Genomic DNA, 17965 nt, shown 5'->3' on the forward strand with positions numbered 1-17965 from the left:
GGCTGCCTCCTGTCTCTGAGCGAGAGCGACGACGACTGGGGTTCTATCCTCAGTTGCGCGACGCGCGACCTGGAGAGCATGTCTGTTCAGAGCGACCCAGATTGCTGGGAAAACGAGGTGGAACCAGGGAACCAGTACGTCGATTCGACCGCTCGCCATCCAGGCACTGCAGACGGGACGGAACGAGTAGCGACCTGCTCTGAGAGCGCCCCTCGAGACCCCCCGGTCGCCTCCGGAGATCAAGACGTTCCGAGCGCGGCACTCGCGCAGCGTGACTGCCCTCGGTCGACGCTGGAAACGCTGCTGGTGGTGGACTCTCCAGATAGTCTCGGCTTTGCGCACCAAAAGGTTTTTCCCAGCGAAACCGCGGACGCGAACGAATGGCCGGGCTTTGTTGGGGTGAGCTCGGTTCCGAGTCTGAGAAAGCCTTGCCTGACGAACGTGTGGAATACGACTTTCGCCAAGACGCGCAGGGACGCCGTGCCGAGCTCAGAACCTGCCGTATGCAGCTCGGCGTCGCGCCCGTGCAAAACCCTGGCGGAAGCGCTCTGGCTGATGTTCGTCGGCGCGTACGGACGCCGAGAGTCGGACTCGGCTGCCCTGACGGTGGAAGCCCTCGCGGTTGTTGTACACTTGGCCTCGAAAATCATCGATAGAAATTCTACCCCAGGCCTAGGGCCCTGCAAAGACATAAAGGCCCTGTGCGGCGACTTGTACGCAGCGCCGGAACAGTTTCTGCCCGTCGTCTCCATAGCGGCAGGTTTGTTCGGGCGCAACGTCACGGTCTGCTCGCAGGGGACCTTCTTTCACATTTGCAACAGCCATCACGGGAACTCGTGGGTGCAGGGCTTTCTGGAATGCGACGGATCATCGTGGCAGCTGAGGGGCCTGCCGCCGCACACGACTCCAATCGAACTTCTGTTCGAGAGTGGACCGAATCACAGAGCGGGCTCGCTCCGCGCCTACGCGAGGCTACACGACCTCGATGTGATCGAGGTTCCTTCGGACGGTTACTGCGGATTCCACAGCGTAGCCCAGCTCCTGTTCAATGACACGGCCAGAGGGGAAACCCGCGCGTCCCTGGTGACGAGGACGGCCGAGTTTGTGTTTCTCAACGCGGAAAGGGCAGACGTCAGAGAGACGTACCTGACAGTCAACGGACCCAAAAACGTCTCTGAGCTGAAGCGACTCTTGTCTGAGGAGAAGAGGTGGCTCAGTGTACAGGAGGTAAAATACATGCTAGAAGCTCACGGCAAACGCTTGGGACTCCTCACGGAGACGTCGTACCCGATCTACGATAGGGCTTGCGCTCACATCGTGTGGACCCGAAACCATTACGAGCCCTTGAAACCCAAAGTGTTACGATGCTGAGCTATGCTGTTTTCTGTCAGATGTTTTTTTTATTTTTCCTTGTTGTTTCGATGAGGTGATGGAAATAAAAATCAAAGACATACCAAATTCTGTGGTGCACGACTGAATTCTTTATTTTGTGAAAAAGGAATACACTGGAAATACTGTACATGAACACAAGTACATGAACACAACCGCAATGCAGTCAGAGGGTGAGTTTCTTTGCTTCATGCGAGATAAAGTAAACTGCAAAAATGGTACATGGCGACTGCTCTCGGTAGAAGCGACACGGGTCACTACACAGTCAGAAGGAACATTCGGTACACTGCCCCGTTGCCGAGTGAGAGACGGTGCGTGCGCTACAAATTGAAGCAAATTGAAGTGGATGAAACCTAATAGTACATGCTGCTTTGAGTGTCCTCTTCCCGCTGAGGGAGCCCTAGAGAGCTTTCCCCCGCCCCGTCACCGTGCGTGTGCTCAGACCCTCTCGAGGTCCACCCGTCTCCAGCCACTCCTTCCCCGTCGAGTTCTTCGTTCTGATTGGCAAAGGCGGCGGCGAGCGCTCTGGTGACCAGGTCGTACCTCTCCAACGGGTTGAGCTGAGCGAGGGTCACGGGCCCGGCGACAGCGGGCTCGACCACAATCACCCGATTCCACTTGATGACTTGATTTTGTATCCGTACGACAAACGGGCCGTAGGGTTGCACCTCGAAGCCTTGTTCCGTGGGCAGAGAAAGCATTTCGTATCGTCCGTCTCTACCCAGCACGTCCTCCAGCGGGCTTCGCGGTCCCGTGGCTCTTTCGGAAAAGCCGCACAGCCCGTACACTTGGTGGATGAGCTCCTCGTCCTCGGGCAAAGTCCACTCTCTGAAGTAGTTTCTCATATCCCCGGCCTGGAGCCACGACACGCAGCTGCGCTCCTTACTGCGGCCGCCCTTTGAGCACATCGGAGAGCCGTAGGCGGAGTGCGGGCACGCTCCGAAAACGGCGATGTACGCCCGCTTCAGCTTGTCAGCTGCCGCGTCGGGCACGTATTGTCGCAGGTTTAGCTGGGAGAGGGTTTCCCACACGGCGGCCAGACCTTCCAAGGCGCCCCATGCGGGCCCGTTCCCGTCCCAGACGTACAGCGTGTCGACAAGGCACGCCAGCAGGTCGACCCTAAATCCCGTCTTGACCCTCCAAATGCGAGCCGGCTGTATGCGCTTCATGGTGAAGCCGAGAACCCTCAGGGAAAGGATCTGAACTCTGAGGAGGCACTGTAGCACGTGGTAGGCCAGCAGTACCTTGTCGTCGTAGAACCACGACACGAGCGACCCCTTAGAGCACCCGAGGTTCACAGACCCGGGGCTCTCGCCCACAAACACCCCAAGCGCCATTTCCTCCGTGTCTTTGGTCACGCAGTGTAGGGCGAAGGTGCGTGCAGCAAAGGAGTGGACTTGCAGGCGCGTGTGCATGTCCAGCAGATTCACCAGAGACTCGTAGGCCATGTGAATCCTGTGTATGATCAAGCCCTGGACGTCCTGGACGGTGCACACGGCACCCAGGTAGTTGGTCTTTTTCCCGAGCACTCGAAGGAGATGTGGCGTGTCCTCCTTGCACAAGCTCGGCAAACTGTCCACGAGAATCTCCGTGAGCCTGAAACCCCGGTCCGGCGGAGCGGAGAGGTCCACGGTGAAGTACCACTGCTCCGAGAGCTCGCAGTTGAGCACGGTGCGCTCCACCGCCGGCACGTAGGCAAACCCTGTGGGCCATGAGAGCTTCGTGCACCGGGCGTGCCCCCGTCTCGTCATATCCCCGTCCCTGTGCGAGTACTCTCTGCCCATCCTCCACAGAAACCTTTGGCAAGTGATTGATCCGTGTACCAGGTCCAATACAGCTGGCCCCCGCTGCATTTGCTTGTCCTTTGCGCCCGGGCCCCACGCGTCCCATCGCTCCGGCTTGTTGAGTCCGTGGCACGGCCTGCTGACGCAGTCCTCCTCTGAGTGACGTTTCACGGTGAGGTTGCTGATCAAATCGGTTATGTCCCTCGAAACCAGGTAAGTGACGGGGTGAAAGCGGGCGCAGTCTGACAGTTGCCTCTCCCGCCGCGAGAGCCCTCTGGACCTCCATCTCATGCAATTAGCCTTCTGCACCCGCTCGCGTTTGGCCGAGCTGAGACTGTCCTCCTCGCCGCGACTGTCCTCCATTCGGATGGGGCCCTGAAGCGACTGCCTATCTGCGCTTCCCGAGGGGTTGAGTCCTCCCGAAGCGACGAGCGCCTCTTCTCCGTCGCACCGGGTCGTCTCTGGCAAGGGGTCCTCCGATTTTAGGCGAAGAAGGGTTAGAGTCGTGTCCGCACTCGTGCTCTGCTCGGGGTAAAAGGACTCTTGTAAGACTCTGTACACCATGTCGCTGCTCTGGAAATTGTCGATGTCAGTTCTGGCGAAGAAGAGATTCGTAGTGTTGTCTGTCACAATGCAGTCCAGGGAGCCTGCCGTGTGGAGGGAGCCTGCCGTGTGGAGGGAGCCGGTCGAGCGAAGGGAGCTCGCCTCGTCCTCGTCGCAAAGTCCGAAGTCCTGCAGCTCGGCGAGGGCGTCCCGCTTTTCGACCTTGGCACTGGGCGAACTGTGGCAGCCTCTGGGTGCGCGGCGATCCAATCTCTCCCATTCCGCAGAGAAGAGGTCCTCGTTCAGGGGGTTCACGTCCGCGTCTAGGTAGGTCACGGTCCGCGGCTTGCTCGAAGGTTCGCTCGACGACCCGCGAGAGAGAGCCAGTTCCCTTGTCAGATCGCTGCTCATCTTCATAATGTGCTCCAGGCCGCAGCATTCTTCCAGCGTCCGCTGGCTCGCGGACTGGGATGCCTCTGGAAAAAGCGGCTGACAGGGATCCATCGTCATGCTTTTTGTGACGTGCGGATTGCTCAGCGTGTTACTCTTGCGCTTCCTCCTGCCGGTCTTGGTTCGGGCTGGACTGGTGGCACGGGCGCGTCCCGAAGCCTGGCAAGACAGAATTTCCGCCAGGGTCTTACAGCGCTCCAGTGTCCTCCTCGCTGGCCCCAGCGAGGACAACTCGTCCTCCTTCAGGACCTCTATCATGCAGGCGAGCCCGGGCGCCGCTGCGGCCCCGTCGCACCGCGTCAACCAGTCGAACCGCTCTCTCAAAGAGCTGCGATCCCTGGACCCGGGCCCCAGCCACGTGGCCCGCGGCCAGCGCCCCGTCTCTTCGGACCGCGGCGGTCTCCCGAGGCAATCCAGCACCGTGGACCAGAGGTGAGCGTCCGCCATGCCCGTCCTGCAAAACTCAGAGATGGCGGCCTCCGTTGTCGAGCCATCGTCCGGGAGCGCTCCGGCGCGCAGCACGCTCAGCGCCAAGTTGGAGCACGCGGCACGAAAACTGTCTTCGTCGTCGGTCAGCGCAGAGGCCCTGTAAAGCCCGGGCATGGAAACTAAGGGGAGCAGCGACATTGTCTCCCCTGTGTGTCGGTGGATGACGAAGGCGCATGAGAGCTTGGAGGTGCGGCTGTGAGAGTCGTCATCCTTTGCGTTCTGGTACAGAACTCTGCAAGGATGGCGATCGGTGGAGCGGAGGTCTCTCAGGGAGTCCAACACGCAGACCAGCGCTCTGCGGACCACGACGTCGCGGACCTGCTTTCCTCGGGTCTCCCTCAGCCAGCTGTGGAGCGGCAGCCACCCGACCCCCGACGTTGTCACCACGTGCATGACAGTCGACGGCGCTCCTCCCGCTTGCTCCAGCGCGATGCAATCGAGCTGAGGGTAGTGCTGCCCGACCCCCGGTGAAAAGACCTGTCCTTCGTCTTTCAGCCTGACCCTCCGCCTCGCTCTGCATTGGTTCTCGTAAGCCCTCGCGGCTTCGTGCAAGGTTTGCTCCAGGTGTTTGTTGGAAACCAACACACTCAGGACGACGGAGACGTCCCCGTGGAGCGAGGTGCGCACCTCGCGCACCCTCACCAGCGGCTTACTCTGTGTCCTTTGGCTCGTCATTTCGGGTCCGGGCGCGGCCCTCAGCTCGTGAAACAGGCAATGGTTCCTCACGAAGCCGTAGAGGGGTTCGGGCATCCTCAGCTCGAAGCGGTCGGTCGACGGGGTCCACGACCAGCTCTCCAGCTCCGAGCCCAGGTTGAAGTAGTAGGGAATCGAAACGCCTAGCCTGGTGCTCTGCTTGTCCTGATATCTCCACCAGAGCTTGAGGATGCTGGCATGAAGGTGAAGCTCCTCTTCTGGGTCGTGAGGCGAGCGCCGGGATGCGTCGGGACCTAGCGCTAGAAGTAGGTGCCTGGCGACGTCCCTCAACTCGCCGGGGGATCTGTAAAACGTGTAGCGCCTCCTTTTGGCCAGGCTGACGAAGAGCATTACGAAGTACGGAGTGTGGAGGGTGGCCAAGTGTTCCAACCGCCGCAGGTTCAGCCCCACTTCTTGCGGTGCGCGGTTATCGCAGCGATCTTCCACCTCCAGCACGTGGCGACACAACGATGGTTCGAAACGTATTTTCACCCCTCTGCACAGCTGACAATATTTGCACTGGCCTGAGACGAAAAACGAACTTAGTCCGATCGAGCCCCTTAGGTCTTGCGGGTGGTAGAAGTAATCTCTGCGCTCTGCTGCGAGGCGGTCCCGCTCCCCCGGTGGAATCTCCCACGTAGCCCGATTGCAGAGGTAACAGATGGCCTCTTCGACGCAGTCGAAGCAGTCTCGGTCGACGTGGAGTTCCAGAGCACCTGCGTGCAGTGCTGCGGCTGCCACCAGCCACTTGGAGACGCCGTCCTTTGGATCCATGGGCTCAGCTGCGCAACTGACAAAAAAAACATAACACAGAGGAATGGTTGGGCAGGGGTGAGAGACAGAGGAAAGGACTCAGATGATGATGATGATGATGATAATGATTATGATTTGTCACAGACGCGGTTAGTTTTTTTTTTTTCACTGCGTTTTTATAACTTTGCCTCGTCCTTTTCACTGGATCGCTTCGCGCTTCGAAGAAAAGTCTGAAAAGTCTGTTAATATCCCTCACGTGACGCCCGCCATGTAAGCATCACGAGCGCCCCCCTGTCATCTTGACTCGGCGTCACAGTTTGTAAATGTTCAGCGAGGTGTCGCCGTCCAACACTGTGTGCGTTACCATCAGTCTGTACTCTCTGTCTCTCGCGTGGTAGTACAGGGTGTGTTGCACGGCTATGGCGAGGCAGCAAGCCCCGTCCGTCTTCCCGAGAGCCCAGGTCCTGAACTGGTCCCGAAAGCCTTGCGGCTCACACACACGGCGAGACCTGGAGCCGCTGCTGAAAGGCGTGGGCTTCAGGGTGCCCAGGGATGCCGGCAGCTCGTACCAGAAAGCGGGAGATCCTGCCCGCGGGGAGCCCATCCTGCTCGAGGCCTCTGGGAGCTCACCGATGGCCGCCGCGGCGAGCCCGACATCTCCCTCGAAGTACGTGTGCGCGAAGCAGGAGGCTTCACCCTCGGGTGGCTCGGGCAGAGTCCCCGAAAAACCATCCACGTCTATGATGATGTAGCGCACGCCGAGAGTCTCGTTTTTGTAGTCTACGCTGCGGACGGCCGCGGGCAGCACGGTGACGTACCCGAAGAGCCAGGCCAGCACATCGGACTCGATCTTCACAGGGTCGGGCACGTGGTTGGACCAGACCACCGCCTGCATTCCCCTGATCTTCGGAACCGCCTTCATGCAAGCGCTCATCACGTCGAATGAGTTCCAGCGGAGGTCTATCACGCAGGCTTGCTCCGTTCTCATGCCGATCAGGTGGTGCTTGCAGGCGACGGCTTTCTCGCATGACTCCGGAGACACCAGGTCGAGCGCCAGGGCTTCTCCGAAAAGCCTGTTTCCGTATTCGGGCGTGGGTGCCGTGATGGCGCGCCCTATCACGTACAGGGCGCTGAAGTTGTCGCGGCCCGGGAAGAGCTCCAGGGTTATCTCCTTGGGCAGCGCGCTCTCGAAGCAATGCTGCTCTTCCTCCAACGAAGCCGGTCCCCGTCTCTGGACACGAAAATTAAACTGGTCCACCACACAGAGGGGTCTCTCTGCGGTGCATCCGAAGTGGGATGGGCGTGATTTGTACACGTACAGTCCCGGAGGCAGGGTCCTGGAACGGTCTACCTGGTAGACCAACACAGAGTCGCAGCATTTGGGGTATCTCGCGCTCCGGTTGCACATCAGCCACCTGTACGCCGCTGCCACCGGCTCCATTTCGTACGCCCACAGGACTTCTGACTGGGCTCTGGCGATTTCGCGGGAGGAGCCCTGCCCGCCCGGTTTGGTGGCGCCCCGTCGGCGGCGTTCGGGGTTCGGAACATCTGCGCCGTCCCCCCCTCTGTAGCGCTGTTCCGCGGACGCGCTAAGCCGTTGCGCGCAAGTGCAGGGCCCTTCTTTCGTGCCATGTCGCAGCAACGCGTCCACTGCATGCCTAAAGTTGAACCTGTGGTGGGAGCAGTTGGTCGTGCCCTCTCCGAGAGACCTCAGGCTCACGCCTTCAGTTCCGGGGGCGTACAGCACGCCGCCGATCACCGGCACGGGGTCTAGCGCCAAGGCCCTGTACAGGGAGCAGCACAGCTCCCGCTTCGCTTCCATCGTGGACTGAGCTTCCTCGGACGGCGGAGGGGGCCACGGGTGTTACGTCGACGATGTCGCGAGGAGGGGGGGAGGCTCCTCAAGAGGGCCCTCACGACGCCTTTGCAGGGAGGGTACCCGTCGAACTGTTGATGGAGTGTAAAAGAAAGCGTCAGAAGGCCTCGGTGGAGGCCGCTCTCAAGTCTACGAATCTATACAGGAGAGTTTCCACGATCAGCTACGTCGGCGGAGCGTCCAAGGTCGGCAGAGCGAGGGTCGACAAGCGGTCGGGGTGCGCAAAGTGCCTGTCGTGTCTGGTGACCTTGGTCAAAGGCAGCAAGCAAAGGAGCAGAGCCGGCGTCAAGCTCCGATGTCCTTGCGAAGCCAGGGTGTGCGAGACCTGTTTCGTGAATGACCCACACTGGTACCTGACGGAGCCTCACTTCAGCAGCTGCCCGTCCCTCCGCGGGTTCATCTGTTCCGCGTGCGCCTGTTTTGCAGGACTCGTCGAGAAACCATGTTGCCTCTGGATGTGCCCGGGCTGTTCGGACGGGGTCCGAGAGAAGGGCGTCTCCTGCTCGCTGTGCTCAAAACCCGTGCCTCGCGGGAAGCCATCCGCGCGTCGCTCCCTCTGGTGCGAAGCGGCGGATCCGGGTCGACGGGCTGCGGAGCCTCCCTCGGACGCCCCATGTTTGGACGAAGGCAAAGTCTCAGACGGCAGGGAGCTGATCAAGGCTCGCGTCTTGGAGCGTGCGGCAGAGAGAAGACACCTGTCGTCTGCCGACCTCGCCGTCCTCTTCCCGGAGTGCGAGCCTCGGCCGGGCAGATGCTCGTGCGAGGCAAACGGCGACCCCAATCCCATGTGCCCACGCTGCACCCCCGTGCTGGCCGTGTTGGAGCTGCTGGCCAGGAACCCGAAACCGCTCATGGCATCTTTCGCGGAGCGCGCGGTGCCGGGACGAGCCCTGGCCCGTAACACGTACGACAGGGCCCTGCTCACGGAGATGCTGAATGACAGAGGGCTCCCTAGGTGCGCTAATCGCAACTCCTGCAAAGGAATGCTGGTCAACGTGCGGACGGGCCCCTTGACGACTCTGATGTCCCCAGAGGCTTACAAGCAATATGTTCTGGAACGAGATAAGGTGCAGCGCTCGGGCGACGGCGAGCCGAACATCGTGCCGCAGCCTTCCTGCTGCGTCCTGTGCCTGCTGTTTAATCAGTCCGCCGCGGTCGCGCAGATGTGCGGTTCGCAGGGCCTCCGGCTCGAAACCCCCCGCACGGACCCCGTGTACTACTTCAACGTGAAGTTCGCACCAGACGTGGGCCTGCCTGAGGTATCGGTGAGAGACTACCAAGGGTTCCTTGTCAACTTTCAAGGTTCCGTGGGAAGCTACAAGCCCGCGTTCTACTACAACTGGAGACACATGCTGGAAATGTTACACAGAGACGCCTCTGGAGCAGTGACCCTCATTCACCCCGGACAAAGGCAGCTTTAGACTCTTCGAGGTACGATAAGCTGTGCTCGAAAAGGGCGACTGTTTTGTAAAAGAAAAAAAAAAAGAGAAAAGCCAACCGTTGATCAATTAGGATTTAAAGTATGAACTCACTTACGTGGTCCTGAGCTCTAAGCTGTGCGATCCAGGTTCAGCAACACGAAGCCTTGTGAGATTCTGCAAAGTGGAAAAAGAGGGGAGTATGCAAAGGAAAGATTGCCCTCCTCTGTGTTGCTCTTTGCAGCGTGACAACTGGCTTTGCACGGGCCCTTGGTAGAAATCTGCCACGCTGCACTGAGTCTTAATCTCTGTGGTTGGACCTCACTGTCCTCTTTGCCCCTCCCTCTTTCCCTGCAGCGGGTGTGGGGGGGCTTACAATCAGCCTCCTCCTCCTTCAGAATGAAGGCCCCACCTTCTAACGTTTCCTCTTTTTCTTCCAGTGTCCTCCTTCTCCCTCTCTGTCTGACTCTGCCTCGCTGAAGTCTGACGGGAGTGCGGCGGACCGGAAACGGAAACTAGACCAGAAGATTTGGATCACAGGCCCTTTAAAACTTGTTCCGTGCAAACCAAGAGAGGTCATAGTAACCTTACGCGAGTTTAACAAAGACTGGAGGGAAGTTGCTCCGTGAAGAGCGCGACAGTTCGAGAGAGAGAAAAAGAAAAATCAATCCTTCTGCCATGGAAAAGTACTGGAAGACCAGCTTTTGCCTGGGCAAGGGGGGCTTCGGCAAAGTGTTTCTGGGAAAGAGGCGAAGCGACGGGATTTCCGTGGCCCTGAAGATTATCCCGCTCTCGCGTACGAGATGCTGCGAGGTTGATGGGACCAGTAAGCCATTCGAAGCTGTCGCCTTGGAAATGGTCTCCAAAGACCCTCCGTTTCCTGGGATCATCCGCATGCTGGACTTTTACAAGACCCCGTATAATTGGGTGATAGTCACGGAGAAGCCAGAGAACACGCAAGATCTGTACGAATACATCACGATCAGTAAGCGTCTGCGCGAGGACACGGCCAGAGAATTTTTAGGTCAGGTCATCCAGGCCTTGCTCCACTGTCACAGCCGCGGTGTTGTGCACATGGACGTAAAAGACGAAAACCTGCTGGTGGACCTGACGACGCTCGAGCTGAAACTCATCGACTTTGGCTCCGCCGAATTTCTTGAACCCGACAAAGTGTACGACATGTTCCACGGGACTGCGGCATATGGGCCCCCCGAACGGCTCACACAAGGATGCTACAAAGCTCTTCCATCTGAGGTTTGGTCGTTGGGGATTCTTTTGTACGACATGGTGCACGGGGACATACCATTTGGAAACGACAGGGAGCTCCTACTGGGCGAGCTTAGATTCGAAAAAGACCTCTCTGAGGACTGCGTGGCCCTGATAAAATGGTGTTTGAGCAGGACGCCCGAAGAGAGACCGATGCTGAAAGACATACTGGCCCACCCTTGGATGCTGAAGCGAGGCTCGGAGGCGCACGAAGGCGACGCCACGGCTGGAGCCCCGAAGCCCACGCGAGGGGATCTCCAGCAATCGGAGCCCGGCTCTGCTCTGGCGGCCCGAGCCCACGATGTCGACACGCCGACCCGTCGAGGGTCCGTCTCGTCCGTGGGAAACGAAAAGCAGCTTCGTCCGGCGATGGCGACGCTCTGCTCCGAGGGCTTCGAATCAATCTGGAGGAGATTGCCGTCCTTCGACCGACTTCCCAGTCGTCAGGGGAGTATCGCCGCAGAGACAGGACTTACCGAGGCTCGTTGCCACTCAGAGGTCTCGCAGAGCGGAGCGCATCGTCCGGGTCAGGGAGAGCTCCCAAAAACGGAGTAGGATGTAGGATGTTGAACAAAATGGCTAACTGCTCATGTTGTATAGATGCCAGTTCCATGATAACTCAATAGAGCTTGTTCCCTGATGCCTACTGTACAGTTTTTTTTTTTTGCCTTGTTCGAATAAAAGTCAAACTGGAACCTCAACGTTGCATATTCGCTTTCTTTTTTGCTCATGGGTTTTGTCCCAACATGACTATTTGAAGAGATATTTTTCTAATTATTGGATACATCACACAATCTCGGTTTTTAAAGATTGAAAAATTAAAAAAAAAATACATTGGTGTGTACATTTTTAATCGTATAATGGTCAGTATATACACGTTAGATAAAGTGATTACCACACACAAAGGTTACATGATTTTGGTCAGCATATACACAGGTTAAATGAAGTGATTACCATATACAAGGAATGGCAGCCAGAGCTGTCTGCTGTGACGTTACTTTGATGACCCAGACCTCCCGCTCGCCGTAGCACCAACAGAGTGGGGTGGAAATGAAACGGTCCAAAGAACCTTCATGCAGCTCTACTCAAAAAGAAAAACAAAAACAAAACAAGAGTGTGTTGGAAAAGTCAGCAGAAGTCGATGGTATTTTCTTACCAAATACCAAAAGAAACAAAATTAGTTGTAGCGTTAGATACAAGGGGGCTTACAAAGAGGCTCCGACCCAAGTTTAGGGACACTGACCTGAGTTCTGAGACTCAGACCATCAGAGGAAGCTTTGGACCCTAATCTCTCACAAAAAGAGTCTCAGTGAAAATCTGCTAAAAATGTATACTAAAAAAAAAAAAATAGTTCCACACGCTCTCTTGTAGGTCCGTTCGACCCCAACACTAACTAAAACTAAACAATAGCTCCGCGCACTGTCTCGCGGGGTCCGTGAGACCCAACGCCGACTGGAACCAAACAGTGGGTCCGCGCGCTGTCTCGCGGGGTCCGTTAGACCCCGAACAGAATTGGAACGAAACACAGGCTCCGCGCGCTGTCTCGCGGGGTCCGTGAAACCCCGTACAGAATTGGAACGAAACACAGGCTCCGCGCGCTGTTTGCACGGTCCGTTAAACCTCGAACAGAAGTGGAACGAAACACAGGCTCCGCGCGCTGTCTCGCGGGGTCCGTGAGACCCCGTACAGAATTGGAGCGAAACACAGGCACCTCGCGCTGTCTCGCATGGTCCCAGCGACCCCGTCTCGATTTGGAACCAAACAGTGGCACCTCGCGCTGTCTCGCGTGGTCCGTGAGACCCCGTACAGAATTGGAACCAAACAGTGGCAGCTCGCGCTGTCTCGCGGGGTCCGTGAGACCCCGTAGAGAGTTGGAACGAAACACAGGCTCCGCGCGCTGTCTCGCGGGGTCCGTGAGACCCCGTACAGAGTTGGAACGAAACACAGGCTCCGAGCGCTGTCTCCCGGGGTCCGTGAGACCCCGTACAGAATTGGAAGGAAACACAGGCTCCGCGCGCTGTCTTGCACGGTCCGTGAGACCCCGAACAGAATTGGAACCAAACTGTGGCTCCGAGCGCTGTCTCGCGGGGTCCGTGAGACCCCGTACAGAATTGGAACGAAACACAGGCTCCGCGCGCTGTCTCGCGGGGTCCGTGAGACCCCGTACAGAGTTGGAACGAAACACAGGCTCCGAGCGCTGTCTCCCGGGGTCCGTGAGACCCCGTAGAGAGTTGGAACGAAACACAGGCTCCGCGCGCTGTCTCGCGGGGTCCGTGAGACCCCGTACAGAGTTGGAACGAAACACAGGCTCCGAGCGCTGTCTCCCGGGGTCCGTGAGACCCCGTACAGAATTGGAGCGAAACACAGGCACCTCGCGCTGTCTCGCACGGTCCCAGCGACCCCGTCTCGATTTGGAACCAAACAGTTGCACCTCGCGCTGTCTCGCGTGGTCCGTGAGACCCCGTACAGAATTGGAACCAAACAGTGGCACCTCGCGCTGTCTCGCGGGGTCCGTGAGACCCCGTACAGATATGGAACGAAACACAGGCTCCGCGCGCTGTCTCGCGGGGTCCGTGAGACCCCGTACAGAGTTGGAACGAAACACAGGCTCCGCGCGCTGTCTAGCGGGGTCCGTGAGACCCCGTACAGAGTTGGAACGAAACACAGGCTCCGACCACTGTCTCCCGGGGTCCGTGAGACCCCGTACAGAATTGGAACGAAACACAGGCTCCGCGCGCTGTTTGCACGGTCCGTTAGACCCCGAACAGAAGTGGAACGAAACACAGGCTCCGCGCGCTGTCTCGCGGGGTCCGTGAGACCCCGTACAGAGTTGGAACGAAACACATGCTCCGAGCGCTGTCTCCCGGGGTCCGTGAGACCCCGTACAGAATTGGAACGAAACACAGGCTCCGCGCGCTGTTTGCACGGTCCGTTAGACCCCGAACAGAAGTGGAACGAAACACAGGCTCCGCGCGCTGTCTCGCGGGGTCCGTGAGACCCCGTACAGAATTGGAGCGAAACACAGGCACCTCGCGCTGTCTCGCACGGTCCCAGCGACCCCGTCTCGATTTGGAACCAAACAGTTGCACCTCGCGCTGTCTCGCGTGGTCCGTGAGACCCCGTACAGAATTGGAACCAAACAGTGGCACCTCGCGCTGTCTCGCGGGGTCCGTGAGACCCCGTACAGATATGGAACGAAACACAGGCTCCGCGCGCTGTCTCGCGGGGTCCGTGAGACCCCGTACAGAGTTGGAACGAAACACAGGCTCCGCGCGCTGTCTCGCGGGGTCCGTGAGACCCCGTACAGAGTTGGAACGAAACACAGGCTCCGAGCGCTGTCTCCCGGGGTCCGTGAGACCCCGTACAGAGTTGGAACGAAACACAGGCTCCGCGCGCTGTCTCGCGGGGTCCGTGAGACCCCGTACAGAGTTGGAACGAAACACAGGCTTCGAGCGCTGTCTCCCGGGGTCCGTGAGACCCCGTACAGAGTTGGAAGGAAACACAGGCTCCGAGCGCTGTCTCGCGGGGTCCGTGAGACCCCGTACAGAATTGGAACGAAACACAGGCTCCGCGCGCTGTCTAACACGGTCCGTGAGACCCCGAACATAAGTGGAACGAAACACAGGCTCCGCGCGCTGTCTAGCGGGGTCCGTGAGACCCCGTACAGAATTGGAACGAAACACAGGCTCCGCGCGCTGTCTCGTGGGGTCCGTGAGACCCCGTACAGAATTGGAACGAAACACAGGCTCCGCGCACTGTGGCTCCGAGCGCTGTCTCGCACGGTCCGTGAGACCCCGAACAGAATTGGAACGAAACACAGGCTCCGCGCGCTGTTTAGCGGGGTCCGTGAGACCCCGTACAGAATTGTAACCAAACAGTGGCACCTCGCGCTGTCTCGCGGGGTCCGTGAGACCCCGTACAGAATTGGAACGAAACACAGGCTCCGCGCGCTGTCTCGCGGAGTCCGTGAGACCCCGTACAGAATTGGAACGAAACACAGGCTCCGAGCGCTGTCTCCCGGGGTCCGTGAGACCCCGTACAGAATTGGAACGAAACACAGGCTCCGCGCGCTGTCTCGCACGGTCCCAGCGACCCCATCTCGATTTGGACCCAAACCGTGGCACCTCGCGCTGTCTCGTACGGTCCGTGAGACCCCGAACAGAGTTGGAACCAAACTGTGGCTCCGCGCGCTGTCTCGCGGGGTCCGTGAGACCCCGTATAGAATTGGAACGAAACACAGGCTCCGCACGCTGTCTCGGGGGTCCGTGAGACCCCGTACAGAATTGGAACGAAACACAGGCTCCGCGCGCTGTCTCGCGGGGTCCCAGCGACCCCGTACAGAGTTGGAACCAAACAGTGGCACCTCGCGATGTCTCGCACGGTCCGTGAGACCCCGAACAAAATTGGAACGAAACACAGGCTCCGAGCGCTGTCTCCCGGGGTCCGTGAGACCCCGTACAGAGTTGGAACGAAACACAGGCTCCGCGCGCTGTCTCGCACGGTCCCAGCGACCCCGTACCGATTTGGAACCAAACAGTGGCACCTCGCGCTGTCTCGCGGGGTCCGTGAGACCCCGTACAGAGTTGGAACCATCAGTTTCTCTTTGAAAGCTCAAACACGAACCTGTTTCTGTAGATCCATGACATGTGGGTTACAGTGGGCCACAGGCTGGTTTACCTTCTCCCTTTGCTGCGGATCAGCAGCACCAGTGTTGCTGGCTTGTGACTGTGGGGCAAGTAAGATTAACTGAATATCAAAAAAAATAAGTTGTTTCAAAGAAGTTGGATTTGACGAACATCCCACGTTGACCAACCTCAGAGTTCTTCATTGTTTTGGTCCTCGCCTCGTAGTTTAGCATGTCAAACGGGTCGAGCCACTCACCGTTGACTGTCTGTCCGGAATTGGACAGAACCAGACTGCAGGACAGCAAAAACAACCAGAGCATCTTCTCTGGAGACCAAATTGGTTTGAACTAACTAGCTAGTAACGGAAGAAGAAAACTATGGAAGCCGAAATTGCTTCTGGTTATTTTTTTTTAAAAAAAAGCAGCAGAAAACCATTTAGGTTTGTTCATTTGTTTTTTCTTGACCTTTCTTGATCAAATAAAAAAAAAAGAAACGTAAACACAAACAGTACACTTCGAAAAGCCTCAAGGGTGATGTAGAAAAGTGAATGCTAAAGAAAAAAAAAAATACTTGGGGTCAATCGCACCCCATGAGCCAGCGGGTGGAAGGGAACCGGAAAAGCGAGACCCCCGGTGGTGGGCCATGAGAGAAGAGTGAATGCTAAAGAAAAAAAAAAATACTTGGGGTCAATCGCACCCCATGAGCCAGCGGGTGGAAGGGAACCGGAAAAGCGAGAGCCCCGGTGGTGGGCCATGAGAGAAGAGTGAATGCTAAAGAAAAAAAAAATACTTGGGGTCAATCGCACCCCATGAGCCAGCGGGTGGAAGGGAACCGGAAAAACGAGACCCCCGGTGGTGGGCCATGAGAGAAGAGTGAATGCTAAAGAAAAAAAAAAAATACTTGGGGTCAATCGCACCCCATGAGCCAGCGGGTGGAAGGGAACCGGAAAAACGAGACCCCCGGTGGTGGGCCATGAGAGAAGAGTGAATGCTAAAGAAAAAAAAAAAAATACTTGGGGTCAATCGCACCCCATGAGCCAGCGGGTGGAAGGGAACCGGAAAAACGAGACCCCCGGTGGTGGGCCATGAGAGAAGAGTGAATGCTAAAGAAAAAAAAATACTTGGGGTCAATCGCACCCCATGAGCCAGCGGGTGAAAGGGAACCGGAAAAACGAGACCCCCGGTGGTGGGCCATGAGAGAAGAGTGAATGCTACAGAAAAAAAAAAAATACTTGGGGTCAATCGCACCCCATGAGCCAGCGGGTGAAAGGGAACCGGTAAAGCGAGACCCCAGGTGGTGGGCCATGAGAGAAGAGTGAATGCTAAAGAAAAAAAAAAAACTTGGGGTCAATCGCACCCCATGAGCCAGCGCCAATCCCCTCAGTGGCCACACAAAAAAAAAAAAAAAAAAACTTGGGGTCAATCGAACCCCACGAACCAGCGGGAGGAAGGTGGTTGCTAAAAAAGTGGCGCCCCTGGTGGCTGAGGGCAATAAAAGAGAATGGGGTATTAGTGACCCCTAGAGGCAGGGTATAGAAATGAACGGTGGAAAACAAGACCCCTGGTGGTCTGGGGGTATAACTAAAATGGAGAAATGGCGGCCTCTGCTGGACGGGGACAAAAAAGAAAAGGGGGGTTTGGCGCCCTCTACCAGTCGGGGATATAGAGGGTGCCTGAAACGTACAAAAAAAATTTTTCAGGAACTCGACCCTCTTCGATTGCGGTGGGGTGTACCGGGGTGTACCTGTCTGGGGTCAATACCAAAGGGGGGTATGCGTTTTTAAAATGACCCCCCCTCCTTACCTTTTTTTTAATCCATGTTTTCTTCCCCCTAAGACAGCACAAGGGTTAAATGAGTGTTTTTATTCACAAAAATGTAAAAAAATAAATAAATAAACAATACAAAATTAGAATAAAGTGTGCTCGCTACGCGTTTCGGCAAATTCTGCCTTCATCAGGCTCTATGCACACCACAACAGCTACAACTTGGCTGGACAGGCGTAAAAGTGAAGTGAGAGACAAAAGGTGGCTGTTTTATTCACACTGTCTTACCAAGGAGCACGCGTCGGCCTCATGGGCCCTGCGTGTCCTGAGCCATGGGCCCTGTGCGTTCTAAGCCCCTCCCCTGCATGCATACTGCTAACCAGGCAAAAAGACACGTGAAACAAAACCTTTTCCTTCCAACCATGTTATTGCTTTATGTTTAAGATTATTTAAATTTCTAATAACTGATTAAGGGTTGGGATTAGGGTTCAGATTAAACTAAAGGTTAGGGTTAGAAACAGGACCAGGGGTAGGGTTAAAGTAATAATAATAATCATCATAAAACAGTAATAAGAACCATAAGAACAATAGCCATAATAACAGTAACAATGATAACAAAATCTCTCACACTGTTCACCATAAAGAAAAACCCTGGGTCATGAGAAAATGCTCCACCAGTGGGCTATGCACCTATCCATTATGAGCAATATTATATTTATGTTGTCACTTTCTTGTGCTAACAAAAGTTTCGGTTTGTCCCACCAAATGTTAATCCCACAAAGAACAGGAAACATGATTAATACAGTCTTGTGTTTTGGGTCTGATTTTTTTAAAAAGTTATCTATGGAAATAAAAGTTAAACCGTTTTTGAGGAGGTCACCTTGTTGTTCTGTCAGGGCATCACTTTTCAGTCAAA

At 56.7% G+C, this 17965-nt stretch overlaps 2 protein-coding genes across 2 annotated transcripts in view; both read right to left on the reverse strand.

Annotated features, from left to right (window-relative positions):
* The window catches only part of LOC144996331 (uncharacterized), a 33591-nt gene extending 16359 nt beyond the window's left edge, over positions 1–17232 (reverse strand). Inside the window, exons 1-2 of the mRNA XM_078955724.1 lie at positions 15475–17232; positions 15285–15386 (exon numbers count right to left, since the gene is read on the reverse strand). Of these exons, the coding sequence (XP_078811850.1) occupies positions 15285–15386; positions 15475–15606 (234 nt within the window). The 5' untranslated portion in view covers positions 15607–17232. The remainder of the gene's footprint in view (positions 1–15284; positions 15387–15474) is intronic.
* LOC144996330 (uncharacterized) lies at positions 1459–11738 on the reverse strand. Its single transcript, XM_078955723.1, has 2 exons — positions 11616–11738; positions 1459–6138 (listed from the first exon to the last, which is right to left on the reverse strand). Exon 2 carries the CDS (start codon positions 6120–6122, stop codon positions 1743–1745), a length of 4380 nt encoding a protein of 1459 aa, XP_078811849.1. The 5' UTR covers positions 6123–6138; positions 11616–11738; the 3' UTR covers positions 1459–1742.
* Positions 17233–17965: the final 733 nt, after the last annotated feature.

This window comes from Oryzias latipes, chromosome 12, assembly GCF_053564925.1.
Source record: "Oryzias latipes strain Hd-rR chromosome 12, Olatipes_Hd-rR_3.1".
Lineage (NCBI taxonomy): Eukaryota > Metazoa > Chordata > Actinopteri > Beloniformes > Adrianichthyidae > Oryzias > Oryzias latipes.